Below are 17,743 nucleotides of genomic sequence, written 5' to 3'. Positions count from 1 at the left end.
GTGTGGATAGAAAGCAGGAGAGTTCGAGGGGCTGGTCAGGTGGCAGGGGTGTGGACAGCGGTCGGGGTGGTCAGAGGGCAGGGAGCAGGGGGTTTGGATGGGGCAGGAGTCCTGGGGGGGCTGTCAAGGGGTGAGAAGCAGAGGGGGTCGGATGGGGGCTGGGGCAGTCAGGAATGAGAAGAGGGGTGGGATGGGGCAGCTGGGGGCAGTCAGGGGGGTTCTGGGGACATGGATGGAGAGGTGGATGGGGTAGGAGTCTGGGAGAGGGGACTGTCAGGGAGCGAGAAGGGGGGGTGAATGGGAGCAGGGGGCTGGATGGGGCAGGAGTCGGGGGGGGCTGTCAGGGGGCGAGAAGCAGGGGGTGAATGGGAGCAGGGGGGCTAGATGGGGCAGACGCGGGCTCGTTTCTTGGCGCCCTGCAGCGGGGAAGGCGCAACCAGGCGGCGCCCCCGGCCCTGCTCACACGTGCAGCGGGCGGGCTGCCCGGACTGACTGGGCTGAACACCCCCCGGTCCCGCTGCACTTGCCTGCCCGGATCCAGCGCCTGCCCCCAGCCCCGCTGCGCCCCCCTCGCCCAGCCCTGCGGCGCCGCCTCCTCCTCCGCCGCGACCTGCTGGATCCCCGCAGCCCGGAGTCCCAGGCACCTGCCTGCGCCCACTGGCCGGCGTGGCGCGGCGAGCCCCCAGCGCCCGTGCGCCCCAGCCGGAGGGCGGAGCCGCAGGGGTGGCTCCAGCAGCGGGTGGCCCGGCTGCGGCGTGACCCTCCCTCCTCCCGCCGGCCGGGGATTCGCTGCGGGGAGCGCGGGGGGAGGCGCCCAGTGGCAGCGGGGCAGCGCGGAGCTGCAGCGATGGCTCGGGCTTGGCAGCGCTGAGCTGCGCCGCGCCAGGTGCGTTCCGCCGGGATCCCGGGCAGGACACACCCAACTGCAGCCCGGGCCGGGATCCCTCGCCCGAGCTCCCCGCGCCAGCAAGCGGCTGGCGTGCGGGGCACCGGAACCGGGGAGCCCCCTTTCTCCAGCACCCCAGCCGGCATGGAGCCGCCCGCAAGCTGCCTTTGGCTCTCGGTGTTCAGCTGCCTCCTCGCCTGGGTAAGTGCCCGGCTCCGGGGCGCCTTCGTGGTGCTCCGCTCCCCTTGCCCAGCGCCTTCCCGGGGTGTCCGGCCGCAGCTGCGCGCTCTGCTCCCGGTTTAGAGCCGGATCGTTCATTCGCGCTCCGGCCGGATTTTGCGGGGAGAAACTTTCGCCGAGTTGCGAAGTGGTTTGTCGGCGCTCGGTGGACGCTGAATGCTGGGGCAGGTCGGTTCGGTTGTTGTGGGAAAGACTCCGAAAGGCATTGGGTGCAAGCTGCAGTGGTCAGGGCATTTGACTCCCCGGGGCAAAGCGCCCGGGTATGTGCCGGGTGGGAACGCCAATGCCTGGAAGTGGGAGTCCCTGATAACCCAATGGGGCTTGTCTGGCTGTGATTTCCACCTTCCCTTTCTGCGGATCAAGCCACTCGGCTTGTCCGGCTCCCTCCGCCCCCGCAGGACAGTGCAGAAGCCACCGGGAAGTTTTTTCTCCTAGTGTTCGATTATTTGTAATATTTCAGTAGGAAACCGGGTCTTATTGGAATATTTCACCAGGGGAGCCCAGCGCTGCTCCTTGAAGCTCCTCTCCTCACACCCTATTCAATGAAGCCAACTGCTGTATTTTACTGAGGCAGGATGGAGGATCGAGGGGCAGCAGAGTCTGCATTTCCCCCCTTTATTCGAGCCCTGGCTTGCAACCATTCCCTTTCATAGCCAATAAACCCACAATATTCCTTCAGCGGCACCCTGGTGTGTTGGAGAGGGTACCCTGGGGTGACTGGGGCTAACCCTGGTTTGCTGGACGGGAGTCGGTTTCATTTGCTCTCTGTCCCTTCAGTTCCATGACCGAGTTTTCCCCTAGAAACCAAGGTCTCTTTTCTGATCCCTCATGGACAAAGTCAAACTAATTCAATGGAGACGCATTTCAGAGCGGTAGCCGTGTTAGACTGTATCAGCAGAAACAATGAGCAGTCCTTGTGGCACCGTAGAGACAAACACATTTATTTGGGCATAAGCTTTCGTGGGCTAGAACCCACATAGCCCTTGAAAGCTTATGCCCAGTCCAATGGAATGTCACAGCATGGGCAGAGCCGCGCCACCCTGGCTTTGCCTCTCTCCTCTGGCATGGTTCTCCCGGGTCCCCACTCCTCCGGGCCTGTGAAATGAGACAATGAAGCAATTTCTGGTTTGGGTCAGCTTGGAATATCCAGCACCTTCAGTTCCAGAGCCCAGGTAGGCTGGATTTTCAGCATAAATTAAAGTCAGTGCTTTCTTCTTGGAGAAGAACATAAACAGTGGGTGTCCAGCACTTGGGCTGGGGACCAAATGATATGGGGAAATGAGCAACTCACGTAAGCACAGGGATCCGAGCCAGATCCTGCTCTCATTGAAATCTGTGGCAAAATTCTCACTGACGTCAATCCTAGACGTGTGAGGAAATCATTTGGGGCCGATCCTGGAAACATGTACGCACAATACAACTTCACTCCTGTGAGCAGTCGAAGAGGCGGCCGAGGGTGCTGGAACAATTTGTATAGTGCGGGTGCTGAGAGTCATTGAACCAAACTGTAAGCCCTGTATATGATGGAAACCACTTCAAGCCAGGGGGTGCGGTTGCACCCCTAGTTCCAGCACCTATGGAGGCTGCCCCAGTTACTTGTGCAAGCGTTTACAGGATTGGGCCCTTACACTGTAAAGCCTGTAATTTGGGACAGGGTCTTTATCTGTGCTTTGTATAAGCACTATCCTCCGGGTGCTCTGTGATTAATAGGAACTAACCATAAACTAGCTCCTCTTCCGAGTCAACCTTGGCTTCCTTTTGTCTGTTTCCTTGTTTTGCTACATCGCTGTTTATTTTCTCATTGTAGTGCAATGATGATTATTTTTTTCCTATCTTACTTTCAGTATATTTACCAGACTTTGCTAGACCTCAGCTTCTGTTGGTGGGTGAGATAGAATAGTGCCAGAGATCAGCTTTTGCAAATGCCTTTGCTAGGGTGGGTGATATCAGTGCATGAATGCTAAGGAGAACTCCAGAGAGCCGAAGAGTTGCAATGTGTTTCAGAACCAAAGCTGAAACGGCAATAATTTTGCCATGGGATCTGGGATTGCTTAGCGCTGTTTTCCCTTTAATTCACTGTGATGATTAATTGGTCTGTCCTTGAAAAGTTTTAAATAGCTGTCCTGCTCTGGTCAGTATGAAACAAAAAGTTCAGTGTCATAAAACTATTGTAGTCAGGTAACAGTTTTAACTGCTCTTGTAAACTTTCCCCTTGATGCTACATAACTCAGACACTCGCACAGGAAAACCAGGATATAATATCTGCCATATCACCTCAAACTGTTGATTGATTGTCTGCTATCCTGCCTCTTGCAGCAGCCAATGTGGAAGGCGTCAGAGAAAAGCAATAGATGTATTTTCGTTTACCTTTGATTTAAAACCAGGGTAATGTCACTGACTTCAGCTTTCCAGTGGTGTAACTAAGATGAGAATCTGGTCCACTGAGCCGTGAACGTGACTAGTGGAAAGTGTTTCGGCATGTATGCGTCAAATGAGATTTCAGTCATTCAAATCGCTCTGCAAATTCCACTTTCTTCCAGATTCAAAGATCAGTCCAAGCTCGTCAAATCAGCCAATGGAGTATAAACTGTGTTTCCTCTATGACCTGAGTCACATCAGTGTGAAATTGATGTAAGTGAATGCAAAATCAGGCTCTATGTTTTTTTCCAGTGCTCAAATTGCAAATTTGGTGACCCAGGATGATTCCATAGATCTGTAACCTGCACCCATTTAGACATATGTGAAAACCACGGGCCAACTTCTGACTTTTTCGTTCCACTACTCATTCGTAGGGAGGTTGATGTAAATGTATCTAAAGAAACCGACTCTTTCATGGAAGGTCCATTGTATTCACTGTCCTTAAAAACCTTTATTGTAATTCCAGTGTCTTTCTGATGCTATACCATATGCCGCACACACATCGCTACTCCATTAAAGATAACCTCATGATAACAGAACCCTTTATGATACTTAAAATCCTTGACTTCTGCTGACAGTGCTACAAAGCTGCTCTAAGAGGTATTATATGTGTGTAAACGTTGATCATATACACCACGTGGTTGAAGTTTTTCAAAGATAATTGAACACCCAGTTCAATTAACTAGGTGCCTTTAACAATTTCAGCCTATATGTACATGCATTGAATTCTCTGCATCATGCATATGCTTTTTAGAAGATTATGGTTAGAGGTTAACAGAGCTAGAGAAAATTAAATGCAAAGAAGAGTGGTAGGAGTCATATTTGGAATGAACATTAGCAGCACGTTATTATAGTCCGCAGGCACTTCAGCGCTGGTTTTCTAAAGATTGTCATCAACCACCAGGGACCGAGAGTCCTCTTTTGTTGGTCAGCAGCATGAAAAATCCTGAGAGACAAACAAGGGGAGGAGGGCGGGTGGGATAGTCGGAGCATACTGGGAGGGGAGTGAGTCCGTGCGAGTGGTTTTTTTTTTCATTCATGAAGAGGTCTTCAGAATGGAGAAGGAGAGAGGACTGCTGAATCGCATGATGTTACTGAACCACATACCACTGGCATCTGGAGTCAGATGGGACCATGGACAGAGAATCTTGGCTGGTACTCTGGCTGGCAGGGTGTGTGCGTTGTTTCTGACTCAGTTTCTTTGTACAACCGTTTTAAAACATTATGAGCCAAGCTCATGCCTGGTGTAACTTCAGGACTGGTGTCGCAATCATGGAGTTGCCCTAGAGATGAATCTAACCCAACAGGACTTTTTTGCCATGAGTACTAACTACACGAATCAAAATGATTAACAAAAATGAATAGATTTAACAGGCTACCTTCTCTCACTTATACCAGTTCACACTGGTGCAACTCCATTGACTTCTGTCTAGCTATAAAGTCCTTGTCACTGCAGTATCTGAGTGTCTCACAGGCATTAATGGATTTAAAGCAGAAAGGTATTACCCTCATTTGACAGACTAGGAACTGAGGCCCAGGGTAGACTATGACCCAGATCCTCAAAGGTATTTAGGCACCTAATTCCTATGTGAATCAACAGGAATTAGGTGCCTAAATACCTTTGGTCATGCCACTTTAAGGCCCAGATCCTCAGTGTCATATAGGAACTTCATGTTTGAGCCAGGAATTAACCTCAAGGTTTCCTGAGGCCCAATCTAGTACCCCTCGTCTAGGTATCTTTCCTACCCTCCTGTGCAATTACTTCTGATTCTCACCATTGTATAAGAGCTGGTTAGTGGCATATGTGATCTTCCAACTACATGAGTGAAGATGTTCTTACATCCAGGCCTCATACATGATCTGTATCAACCTGTACATATAAGAAACTCTATGGGTGGTCTGTATTCTCAGTATTTGGCCTGTAAACTTTGCAGAACAGGATCTGCATTTCTTCCATTTTCTGTCCATCACAATGGAACCATGGGCAAATGTCCACGGAGGGAGAAAATATCACATCGCAATTGGTACTTGGCCCTCCTCTTGACATTCTTAGAAGGAGCAGCCAAGTACAGAATGGGCCAATGAGAACCTCTTCTTCTTGAGTTTCTCTGGGTCACAGCTGCTGTAGTGAAAAGCCACGTCCAACCTTTTTTGTGCTGCATATGTTCTGTGCCTCACATTGGAGAATCTTTAACTTATTGTGCTATGAGTGTCAGACTCAAGTCCACTTTCCAAACACAAGGGGCCCCATGTCGCTGTCAAGCCAGCTTCATATTATTGTAATTCTGCTGACTTGAATGGAATCACTCCTGACCTTACCCTGGTGTCAGGGAAATCCAAACCGGCTCAGTCATTTTGCCTTAAAAAGGGAAATATGGTAAATGTAGCCATGAAAATGCAGAAGTGAAATGGGTAGCCCAACTCATTCTGAGCCTGGGTGGCCCTATTCATTATCTGTCTGACTCAGGATGAGAAGGTTTTTCCTGCAGAGGAAGGTCCTTTGTGACTACTGAAATCTCTCTTCTGGTTAGCAGAACTGAAACTACTTTGCAACAAATCCTCCGGTGCATGCCATGATCACCAATAAAAGTGTGAAGAGGGAGAGGGGTGAGGAAAGTTTTCTGACCATTGCACCATCATTCCAATGCTTGTACATCTGCCATACATAGGTTTAGGGGACTTCTTCCACTGTCAGGTGAATGTTTGTTTTTCCTTGTAACATTTCCCTGATCTTGCATTCTTTGTGCATTCAAACTCAGAGGGCCTGATCTTTAAAAATACTGACTACCCATAGCATCAGACGAAGTAAATGGGAGCTGTGACTAAAACGAGGCCTTGGTTGACTTAATTGGAAGCAGGATCTTATCCAACGTATTGAACTAGGACCTAGGAAGACAAATGACAATGATGATGACATTGGCCCTCATCCAATATTAAAGTGGTTAGCTGTACAGCAGAGAAGGACGGCAGGTATGGAACTCTGTTCATAGGTTAAGCAGTCTTTTCTTCCTCACCCCTCTTTGCCTGCAACTTGCTGCTGGTTCACTTGGTTTTCTGCTCGGCTGCCACAGATCCCTGGATAATTTCCTTTGCCTCACTGTGCCTCAGTTTCCCCTTCTATGTAATAAGGATAATACTTCTCTCTCACTCAGGGAGGACTAATTCATTAGTGTTCATAGAGTGCTTTGGTGAAAGGTGGGAGTTTGAGGTGTGGAGCGGTGTTATGGGAACTGCTAACTGATTGATTGCTTTGCCGAATGTTTCTTTAATCCCTGGACAGTCCTTTTATTCACTTAACTGGATACAATTAGATTGGCTCAGGATTGTGTTCTAAATGTTCTAAAAGCATCTAGAATTGTAGATATACATAAGTGCCAAGTTTTACTCCAATGAGGATGTTGTTAATAATAAAGGCATTAGAGTTCCCATTCCTGAAACTATAACATGATTAGATGTCTCCACAACCTCCTATCTGTGTTGCAAATTACTTTTAAACTGCTTAGTCCTGTAAATAAAACTGTACAGTGGAAGAGGAGTCAGCATCACGATAACTATTATATTATAATAAATGCCAACCTGCGCTGATGTAAATGGCCCACCAAAACATTTATTAAACTGGAGGAAGCAATCTTGGTTTGAGATGCGGCTACACATACAGGAATGCTGGGATATTCTAGTAGTCATGTTGCTGGTATTCACTCCTCCCTGACCTAATTTTCCTTTCAGTTCTGTTGGTATAAATCAGGAGCCACTCCCTCGAAATCAGTGTTGTGACACTGGTGAAAAGCTAATGGAGTGAAATTAGGTCCTGTAATTTTCAGGCTGTTGGTTTTATGAAGTGCTTTCAGGGATGCAGTTAACGTGCAAGGAACTGTGTGTGTGCTGGTTTTATGAAGTGCTTTCAGGGATGCAGTTAATGTGCAAGGAACTGTCTGTGTGTGCGCATGTAGGGCTGGTTTAAACTGGAATACAGGCACAGTGCAGGGATAGCATTTATACCTCCTGCATCTCCAGGACCCAGACATATTTTGGCCCATATGAAATACATGTATTTTAAAAACCCACATGTATTTTATGCTAGGAAAAAAACACATACTCAGTCAACTAAACATGGTCATTGTAAACATTACTAAACCATGTCCGTAGTCACATTGCATACATTTTCTTATGCCCAGGGAGTTACCTATCCTTCCATCTTCACCACATCTGTCGCGGGCAGACAGAACTTTTTATTTGGATTCACATTCAGGTATCTGTATCAAATCTGATTTGTGTGGGATTTTTTTTTCCTAATAGATTTCACAGCAGGGCCACCCGGGGCTGTGGGGGACAGGCAAGTGGGACAATTTGCCCCGGGTGGCCCTGCTGTGAAATCTATTAGGAAAAAAAAATCCCACACAAATCAGATTTGATACAGATACCTGAATGTGAATCCAAATAAAAAGTTTTGTGCCTGTATTCCAATTTAAACCAGCCCTACACGCGCACACACACAGTTCCTTGCACGTTAACTGCATCCCTGAAAGCGGCAGTCTGGATCTTCAGTGGCATTTTGGTAGCGAGGGGCCCTTCAGTGCTGCCAAAGACGTGGAGCGACTGAAGCCCTCCCGCTGCCAAAATGCCACCAAAGATCCGGGCCACTGCTGGGTGAGTACAAGCGCCGCAGCTCCCCTGCTTTGCCCCTGACCCCCTGAATCCTCTGGGCGGCCCTGTTTCGTAGATGGAATGAAAGACAGACATGGAGACCCTAACTCTACTTTGATAGTAAATTGCGGTGAACTTCAGGGTAGGAGCAGGATCAGAGAAGAAAGTGTCATCGGGGTAGGGCGGAATGAAATGTTTCAGTTGAAACTTTTATTTGCTGAACAATGCAGATTCAGGTTGACTGAAACATGTCATGAATTTGTGTCAATGTCACCAGATTGGTTTTGGTCCAAAAAAAAAGAAAAAGACTTAAACAAAACTAAAAGAAATCTAAACATTTTGTTTCACTAGTTTTGAAACAAAACATTTTGATATTTTATTACAAACAAATTTACTTCAATTGTATTTTAAACCAATTTAAAAGTTTTTAAAAATTCAAACATGAAATGAAATGTTTGGAGATTTGACCCGAGACAATTTTTTTTTCCCAACTGTTTCATCAGCTGAAAAATTTGCATTTCAGGGTTAACCCAAGACAATTGTTGTGTGTGCTGCAAACAAACTGCAAAATCAGTCATGCATGTTGCTCTATACTGCACTCTCATTTTGATCTTCTGCCAGTTAAAACTGGTGTAACTCCATTGACTTTAACAGACTGACTCTTAATTTACTTCTGTGTAAATGAGAGCAGAGTCAGACCTATGGACTCCCCTCTTTCCCCTCTGGAACTGAATATGTCAGGCCAGTACTTCAGCTGGTGGAAATTGACATAGTCCCATTAGCTGCAGTGGAGCTACACTGATTTACATTGTCAAGCTCTGATGCCATATTTGCAGAATTTCTTCGTTAAATTTTATGAGCCTGATTCTCTTCTTCTTTTAGCTTTACCGTGGTACAATTCTAGGGGCTCTCAGGGAATTACTACGCCTGATAGTCACATGTGTAATTCACTATAAAATCAGCCCCTAAACATAGGAATCTTCACACATTTAAAAATGTTACCTGGAAAGCATAGATCTAGAATACACGGGAGGTAAAAATCTCAAGAACTTTGTCTCTCATTTGTAAAACCTCAGTCTGTAGAATATCCCTTTAAAATATATTTCTATGGGGTTGCAAACTTTATTCTGTATTTAAGAGATGTTTTTAATGCATGGTCTATATCATAACCAACAGTTACAGATTTGCTGTTTTTATATTGTTACCATGTCCATAATAAATATCATCATCTATCTAATGCAGGGGTGGCCAACCTGAACCTGAGAAGGAACCAGAATTTACCAGTGTACATTGCCAAAGAGCCACAGTAATACGTCAGCAGCCCCCACCCCATCAGCTTCCCTTCCCCCTGCCCTCCGGCTCCCAGACCTCCTGCACACTGGCAGCCCTGCCAATCAGCACCTCCCCTCCCTCCCTCCCTGCATCTCCCGATCAGCTGTTTCATGGCATGCAGGAGGCTCAGGGGTGTGGGGAAGGTGCAAGGGCAAGGGAGGTTCAAGGGAGGGGGCAGGAAGGGGTGGAGTGGGGGCAGGGCCTGTGGCAGAGCCATGGGTTGAGCAGTGAGCACCCCCCGGCACACTGGAAAGTTGGTTCCTGTAGCTCCAGTCCTGGAGTCGATGCCTATACAAGGAGCAGCATATTAACTTCTGAAGAGCCGCAGGTGGCTCCGGAGCCACAAGCTGGCCACCTCTGATCTAATGTAAGCAATCTAAGAAATTCCCTACCAATAACTACATTAGAAGAGCATTAAGGTTACAAAGCGCTCAAAAGTGAGGAAATGTCAGGCAGCCCATGCAACTTGAAATCTGCCTCTGTGTGCGTGTGCATTACAACACACTTCAACGACGTGGTCACATCATATTTTGTTTCGACTGGACCCCTGATTTGTTCAATGCATAGAGTCAAAAGTGGCCTTTGTTTCCACTATTGCTTGAAAACGGCCAGACCATTTTGGGTCAAAGTTTATGTACAAATCCATTCCCAGGCCAAGAAAAAAACATGCCCAGTTTGAACCCGAAAGATAAAAATCTGCGGAAGATACAGCATCTGAAAATGACCATTTACATGGAAAAATCTTGTGCAAGGTTGACTCTAGGCATCCTTATACGCTTAGTTTGGAATAGGATATAGATCAGGTGCACCATCGTTTATCATAAGTCTGCACCGTCCTCAGCGCCTGTGATTAAATTTAGTCCCCAGCCTAAGTGCAACTTCCATTGAATTCACTGGGAGTTGCACCTGCTTGTATGAAGGACTGAAACTGGTCCCCACAGAGCCCAGCCTTACACTTTGCATGCCCAGGCCTCACACCTCGGCTGTGGCCATAGCTACTGAGTACAGCAGAGATGTTGGAGAGAGGGAGTGTGAAAGCTATTTCCCAGAGGGCTGCACTGAACTACTTGTGTCGAGGGGTGACTCCTAGGGAGAATCTGCCGGCTAGGGATTGCTGGAGCATAGTGTTGTCCACTCATGCTCCTTTCCCTTCAATAATCCCAATGCCCCCCCCCAACCCGTGCTGAGGATTGCAGGGGTAGTGTAGGAGCTAGGTGTGTTAGTCTCCTCTGACTCATGCCTGAATCAACACTGAGTTAACAGAGTCTGGTGGTTTATTCCTAGTGACTACAGCATTGGACTGGGACTCTGGAGACATGGGTTCTATTCCTGATCATGCTGCTGGGTGATGTTGGGCAAATCACTGCCCCTCTGTGCCTCAGTTTCCCCAGGTGTAAAATGGCTGCAATGATGTTGCTCTCCTTAGAGAAGGGCTTTGAGATCTGCTGCTGGAACGAGCTAGGTATTATTATTGAATCCCAAATTACCCTTCTTTGCTGCTTACACCATTTTACTCTTTACACCAGTTACCCTTCTTTGCTGCTTAAACCATTTTCTGTCTCACTCACAACCAAGGTGCAACCACCATTTAGGTTGCCCTTGATTCTAGCCCCAACTGCCTAAGGGTTAGGGCACCTGCACAACAGACGTATGTTCTTTTTCTGCCTGGAAAAATCAACAGCATGACACAGTCTCTGGTGAAGCCATCCCTGGTTTCAGCGGCGAAATCAAGTGAAGAATTATGGCCATGCTGAGGAGTCACCAGCGATGCTGCCTGTATTTTTCAGGCAGGAGATTAAACAGTTCTGCAGTGCTGTGTGTGGCCTAGCTATGCGATGCATCTAATTCCATCGCTGAAACGATCCCCTCAGCAGTATTTTGCTGTCAGTTCTCTGGGATCCTCTTGTTTCCAGAAGCAATGCTGGGATGGCAGATTCCCAGACCTTGCAAAAATTCTCCCTCCGAGGCTTTTCCCTTTCAGCAGTCTCTACTCCACAGATAGGGCATGCACTGTGTGTGTGCCTGCCCGGGAATTCTTTCCATATGACCCCTCGCTCATGAGTCCTGTCAGGGAAATGAGCGTTGGTGCCCTTGTTTTAGCAACATATGTATTCTAGCTTGTCTTCAGTCTCGCGCTGTGTCGTGTCATTCGTAGTGTGCATTGATCTTGGGAGCACTGATACACTGCTTTTTACAGGGATAGTGGGCCAGATTTGATGGGGTGTGACTCGGCAGAACTCCAGTCAAGTTCATCATCTACCAACGTGCGTCAGCTGCAGATCTGGTCCATGATGTTCACTTATTATTATTTTGAGCCGTAACTTCTGCGATCGTTGTTTTCATTGGAACATATGAGCCCGGTCAGTTTTGTGGCTGGGAAATCCCCAAGGGACATCCAGATGCCAAAGGCAGTGATGTTGGCACTTCAGCAGGTGGCTCTCTTTCCTTTGAATCTCAAATGACCCCTGCCCCCCAAATAGTGCTAGGGGAACACTATACTGCTGCAGGCATCATCTTCTGCATGACACAGAGCTGACTTTTTTTTTTATAGTGCATCCTCACTACAAGGATAAGACAAACCCAAGGGCTTATTGGTGCACGATCTTCCAGAAGCACGAAATTCTCTTGTGGGAAAATGGTTAAATGAAGGACTCATGGATTATAATGTTCAAAAGAAAATAAGCCTCAGGCAATTCACAGGGACTTATTAACTCTCTGGAACGACGACCTATGCAGAATGGAAAACAACCGAAAATGGGGACAGAAAAGAGAGAGGGGCGGGACTTGTAAAGACTCCAGGGAGAGATTCTTTTTGGCATTTCAGATCATACAAGCCAATGAACGCAGCAGGCAACTGGCGTTGCAGTGAATTAGATACTGTTGATAAGATCTGTGCATGTGTCCGCGAGGTGCCAGGTTGGTATGTAGTGTCTCCATTTGTTATGACTGTGGAATGAAATCTTCCTCCAGAAGGGCAAAGCTGTAACTCATCTGAGAGAATCTAATGGGAGCCCTGTCAGCTCCAGCTACATGGGCCCAGGTCCTGAGCTCAAAAGGGAAGCACATATAGCTTTGCAACGTCTTCTGTGCTCCCCTGATTCTGGGGCCATCCTGGCACTGGATTGGTGCCCACAGGAATCTTCCTATAGCCAGATCTGCCACCTTAAGGACAGCTTAGCCCTGGGGAAGCAGCACTAGTGCATGGGGAAAGCGAGACAGCAGCCACCTGATTGAATGGGTTTGTGTCCCGGTCACCTTCTTATGGAACAAGGCAGTAGTAAAGTTTTGCATTTTATCCGTCTACCCCAGAGGTGCTGACAGGATTTGTTATGGACAAGCAAAAACGTAACTGTGTGTTTGACTCCGGTTTCCTTCCACTCCCTCTGTTTGGTGACAAATCAATGGCACATTTCTCTGTAGCTGCCTAGATTGAGTGTTACAATCCTGGCAGCTTGGAGTCCCTGTGTTTTGTAATTATTTCCCCTCTGCTGATATACCACTCAGGCTTCCTCGGCTGTCAGCTGTGAAAACAAACACACAATATATAACACAGCCATTGGACGCAGCCCAGCCACTGGGAGGATGATGCAACTAAAAATAAATGCCCACACGCAAAGCAGCCAACAGACCGAAATAGAGAGGTCAAGCTCCAAACTTAGCCACTCTTGGGCTGTAGGGGGCACAGGACTGGGACTCAGGAGCTGTGGGGTCAATTCCTGGCTCTGCGGGTTCAATTCCTGGCTCTGCAACAGCATCTCTGATGTTGAGCAAGTCCCTTCGTCTCTCTGCACTGCAGTTCCCCATCTGTAAGAGAGAGATAATGATGCTTATTTTCTCCTGCTCTCTAGTTAGATTGCAAGGCCTTTGGGGCAGGGACTGTATGTGCAACCCCTAGCGTGATGGGGCCCCAGTCTCTATTGGGACTTCTAGGGGATATCTAGGCAGCAGCAGTGAGCCTCCCAGCCTAGGTCAACAGACGCGGGCCTGCACTATTGTGCTAAAAATAGCTGTGTAGATGGTGTAGCTCGAGCTCTGAAGCCTAGGGAGAGGGGCGAGTGCTGTCTCCAGAGCTGTTTTTTACGGCAGTAGTACAAGCCCAAGTCTGTCGACCCGGGGTGGGAGGGTCGCTGCTGTGATGAGATGGCCACTCCGCACAGCAGGAAGGCACACAGATCAAATATAACTTTAACACTTGCTTATTACTGTTCACATGTCGAGTATTTAGCTGCCATGTTAATTATGGTCTTGCCAGTGACAATGCCCAGTTTGTCATTTACTATTTCTGCAGAGTTCGCTGCCCTGCCATCCAGCCCAAAGGGAGAGCTTCCTAGACCCAAACTGCCCTTCCCTAAGGGTGGCATTCAGCCCTGTTCATCTAGATACCACCTTAATCCTCAAAATAAGACTGATCGGGAATTTTTCAGCAAAATAGTTTTTCTGCTTCAGTGAGCCAGCATTTTCTAACGAAACATCATGTGAGAATGTACCTGCTTTGACAAAGCTTTTGTTGGCAACGTTTTCTCAGGTCCAGGATGGAATTTCTGATCAAAGCAAGACAGAGCATGCACACCACATCCCAGAATGCTGTACAGCCTGGTAACTCAATGAGGATACAAGAGACCTAAGCTGAAGTTCAATTCCCTGCTCTACCCTGAGTCAGACTGGTGACTGGAACTTGGGTCTTCCCCATTTTGGGTTTGTGTCGAAGCCAGATGATTATTGGCTATTCAGGGCTGTTGAATTTGGTTTTATTTTCCATAACCAAAACCTTCTGAAAATTTTTGTTGGTTGGTTGGTTGGATTTTTGGTTTGGTGTTAAAAAGGAATTTATTTGAAATCTTGAAAAGTTGTGCAGGATGTAAAAACTATTTCCTGCCCAGCTCACCAAATTAGTGCCTGGCCATTGGTGTGGCACTCTGCACAGGGATGAGTTTCACTCAAATGCTCCAGCTCCAGAGTTACCACTTTTGTTGGGAATTGGCAGAAGAGGAAGGGGGATGCTAAAGGAAACAAAGTTAGAGATACAGGCTGGGGTCAAGTGGTATAGGGCTTGAAGGTCCAGCTCCTTCACCTTAAGGCAGTGGAAAGCCAATCATAGAATGTCAGGGACCTCATCTAGTCCAACCCCCTGCTCAAACAGGACTAATCCTCAGATAGATTTTTGCCCCAGATCCCTAAATGGCCCCTTCAGGGATTGATCTCACAATCCTGGATTTAGTAGGCCAATGCTCAAACCACTGAGCTACCTCTCCCTATCTGATGATGGCAGTATTAAAAAGGAGAGGTGGGTTGAGAAGAGCCTTGGTTGGGAATTTCCCATCAAAATGTTTCTTCAACAGACAACGTGTTTTTTGCAAAATGGACATTTTAAATGGGGAAAATATTGATCTTTCTGATTTATTTTTTTCCTGACAGGAAAAGTGAAACGTTTTGGGCCCTAACATCATTAATTTCTGCATCAGCTTGAGCTGCTGTGGTGCCTCATGGAGGTTGTAGTTCAAGTGGCTCATGTCCCCATTCTCTCGTCTGGGCTGGGCTCCACAGTTGGACTACGTCTCCCATGATGCCTGGTGGCTCACCCAGATTTTTCAGTATTTCCAAACGGACATTTTTTTTCAGAGCTTTTCATTTTGCAGCAAATTTCAATATTTCAAATTTTCATCCTGATTCCGGATGAAAACAAACGTGAAAGCATCTGATGTTCACTTGGGATGGAAATTCTGTTTTTCGATCAACATAAATTGACAAGTTCAAAATAGCGGGATGGGAAGTGGTCAGTGGCAGCCTTTCTGTCAAACACCATTTACTTGGAAGGCCTGTGTCTCGTTATCACAATCATTCCATTGGTGTTTGGTCCACTTGAACTCAGGTCACCAAATGCACAGTGCATTGCTGCTGCTGCTGTTCTTCTGGTTAAATTGAGATGGCTTGCTTGCTTCATTCATGGTTTGCTTGTTTCAGCTGATTCCCCAGGGAGTCATCTCTTTCCATGTCTGTTTTATAGACTGTAATCTCTCCAGGGCAGGAGCTCTCTTCAGATCTATTGTTCTGTGCCAGGAAATAAATAAATATGACTGACAAATCAATATGATGATCTAAAATCTCAGCCGTTACACTCAATGGGTCTTCAGGTTTTAACGCATAGCAGTGTTTCATTTCCAGTAGGTGTGAGGTTTGTTCAGGACTCGCACATTAATGAGACACTGAAGACAGAAGAGTGAGTCCATGATTGAACGAACGCTCTTTTCCACCACTTCTGTACTGAAGTGCCATAGATCAATAGGATTCATGGGGCCTTTGTAATGTATCTCCAGGCCTTTTAGAGACCGGGACCATTTTGTCTTGATTACCATTCTTTTGCCTGTGCAAACTTGTACCAGTCAAGTAGCGTGGTCTCGTTTAAGTCGACAAATGCTCATGGATAAGATACTGCACTCTGTCGCATGGCTAATACACATTGTTTCCTTGCAGCTAATAGAATAAAAATGTGCCTGCCGTTTTCTAAACTCTGTCTTCCCCTGGCTCTTTGAAGTTTAATCCCTTTAAGTGCAAATGTTCCATGTCATCCAACTCCATTGCCTTTGTTGTCAGGCATGAACCATAGAATCAAAGAAACGTAGGGCTGGAAGAGACCTCAAGAGGTAACCTAGTCTATCTCCCTGCTCTTGTAGGTGTCTATTTTGGGCTTCAGTGTATGTAGAAAGCTCCTGTTCGGAGAGGGACAGTGTTCCATTTCTCTAGTTTCTTATATGGCCCCCCAGTGCTGCAGTATGTGAGGGTCTCCCATGAGTAAAAGTAGAAATGATCATAGAAATGTAGGGCTCGAAGGGACCTTGAGGGGGCATCTATCCATCTCCCTGAACCGAGGCAGAACCAGCTATACCTAGACCAGTGGTTCTCAAACTTTTGTACTGGTGACCCCTTTCACACAGCAAGCCTCTGGGTGCGACTCCCCCCTTATAAATTTAAAAACTCATTTTTATATATTTAACATCATTATAAATGCTGGAGGCTGCCAGCTCACAACTCCCTGAGGGCTCCTGACTCCCAGTTTGAGAACCCTTGACCTAGACAATGATACATTTCTCTATAGAGACATATATGTAGGTATGAGGATGAAGGTGCTATTGTGGGAAAGAGGAGGCAAAGAGATTGGTTTTGTATTTAACTCTATGCAGCCAGAGTCATTCTTATTAGACCTGAGCAAACAGCCAGTTTTTCCTTTTGATGGCTCAATCGAAGAATTGGGGGTTGGGAGGATTGTTTTGGGTTGACACAAAGCAGAAATTTTTCAGCAAAACAAAAATGATACTGCCAACCAGAGGAAGAGCGCTGTCCTCTTGCAAGCACAGAATCTGAGTGTATCAAAAACTTTTACTAAAAGGAGGGAATTAACTCTGCATTAGTTTAGGAAAACACTGCAACTAGAATTCATAAACATAAACCATGAGCAAAAGACCCACCCCCAAGTAAGTTGGGCAGTGTTCAGGGTCTTAAGTCCAGCAACCCAAAAGTCCCTTTAATGTGCCCATCCCTCTTCTGCACCCCACTCACAGTTGCTGTCCTTGGCCAGTGTAGCCCTAGAGTTCAGAGGTTCATCCACAGAGTTCACCTCCCACCCTGTGTGGAGGAGATGGGGGTAAAGAGGCACCTTACAGGCACTGTTGCTTGGGCACTCGCTCGTCTTCCCACTGGCCAATCAGCACACACCTCTGCAGGGCTCTGCTCTGCCAGCCTCTCTGCTGGCCACTTGCCATACCTCTCCACCAAACACCCAGCTTGCCACTCACCAAGATGTCTTCCAGGCCCACCACTTAACACAGCTTTCAATGATGTCAGCTGTTAGTGGGGGACCCTCACTGCTGGTGCACACTGGGCAGTCTCTTGCAATAGAAACATTGTCTCAGAGTACTCAGAATCAGTGATTTCAGCTCTGCAGCAGGTAACGAGACTTTCAGTTGAGTCTAAATCAGCTCTTTTATTATACCATGGAGAGAGGAAGGGTCAAATGGCATATAAGACACTTAAACAGCCCACACCACCAGGTACAAGTACCTATCCCCACTCTCCCTCAATTCTTTGGGCTTTGGAACCTATGTCCCCTGCCTAGCATGCGCCATTTTTAGTTGAGGGTGAGTCCCTCCATCGGGGTATGCTACATACAGGTCTGCTGCCCTCAGTTCACACAACAAGGATAACAACCCTCTATTATTCCTGCCCCAG

The 17,743-nt window shown here is 47.2% G+C and overlaps 1 protein-coding gene across 1 annotated transcript in view; it reads left to right on the top strand.

The window, feature by feature from the left end:
• Positions 1 to 891: 891 nt before the first annotated feature.
• The window catches only part of VIPR1 (vasoactive intestinal peptide receptor 1), a 173,222-nt gene continuing 156,370 nt past the window's right edge, over positions 892 to 17,743 (top strand). The window contains exon 1 of the mRNA XM_030549954.1: positions 892 to 1,087. Within this exon, the coding sequence (XP_030405814.1) occupies positions 1,031 to 1,087 (57 nt within the window). The 5' untranslated portion in view covers positions 892 to 1,030. The remainder of the gene's footprint in view (positions 1,088 to 17,743) is intronic.

This window comes from Gopherus evgoodei, chromosome 2, assembly GCF_007399415.2.
Source record: "Gopherus evgoodei ecotype Sinaloan lineage chromosome 2, rGopEvg1_v1.p, whole genome shotgun sequence".
NCBI classification, from domain to species: Eukaryota; Metazoa; Chordata; order Testudines; family Testudinidae; genus Gopherus; species Gopherus evgoodei.
This window is presented reverse-complemented; position numbering and strand designations above follow the sequence as displayed.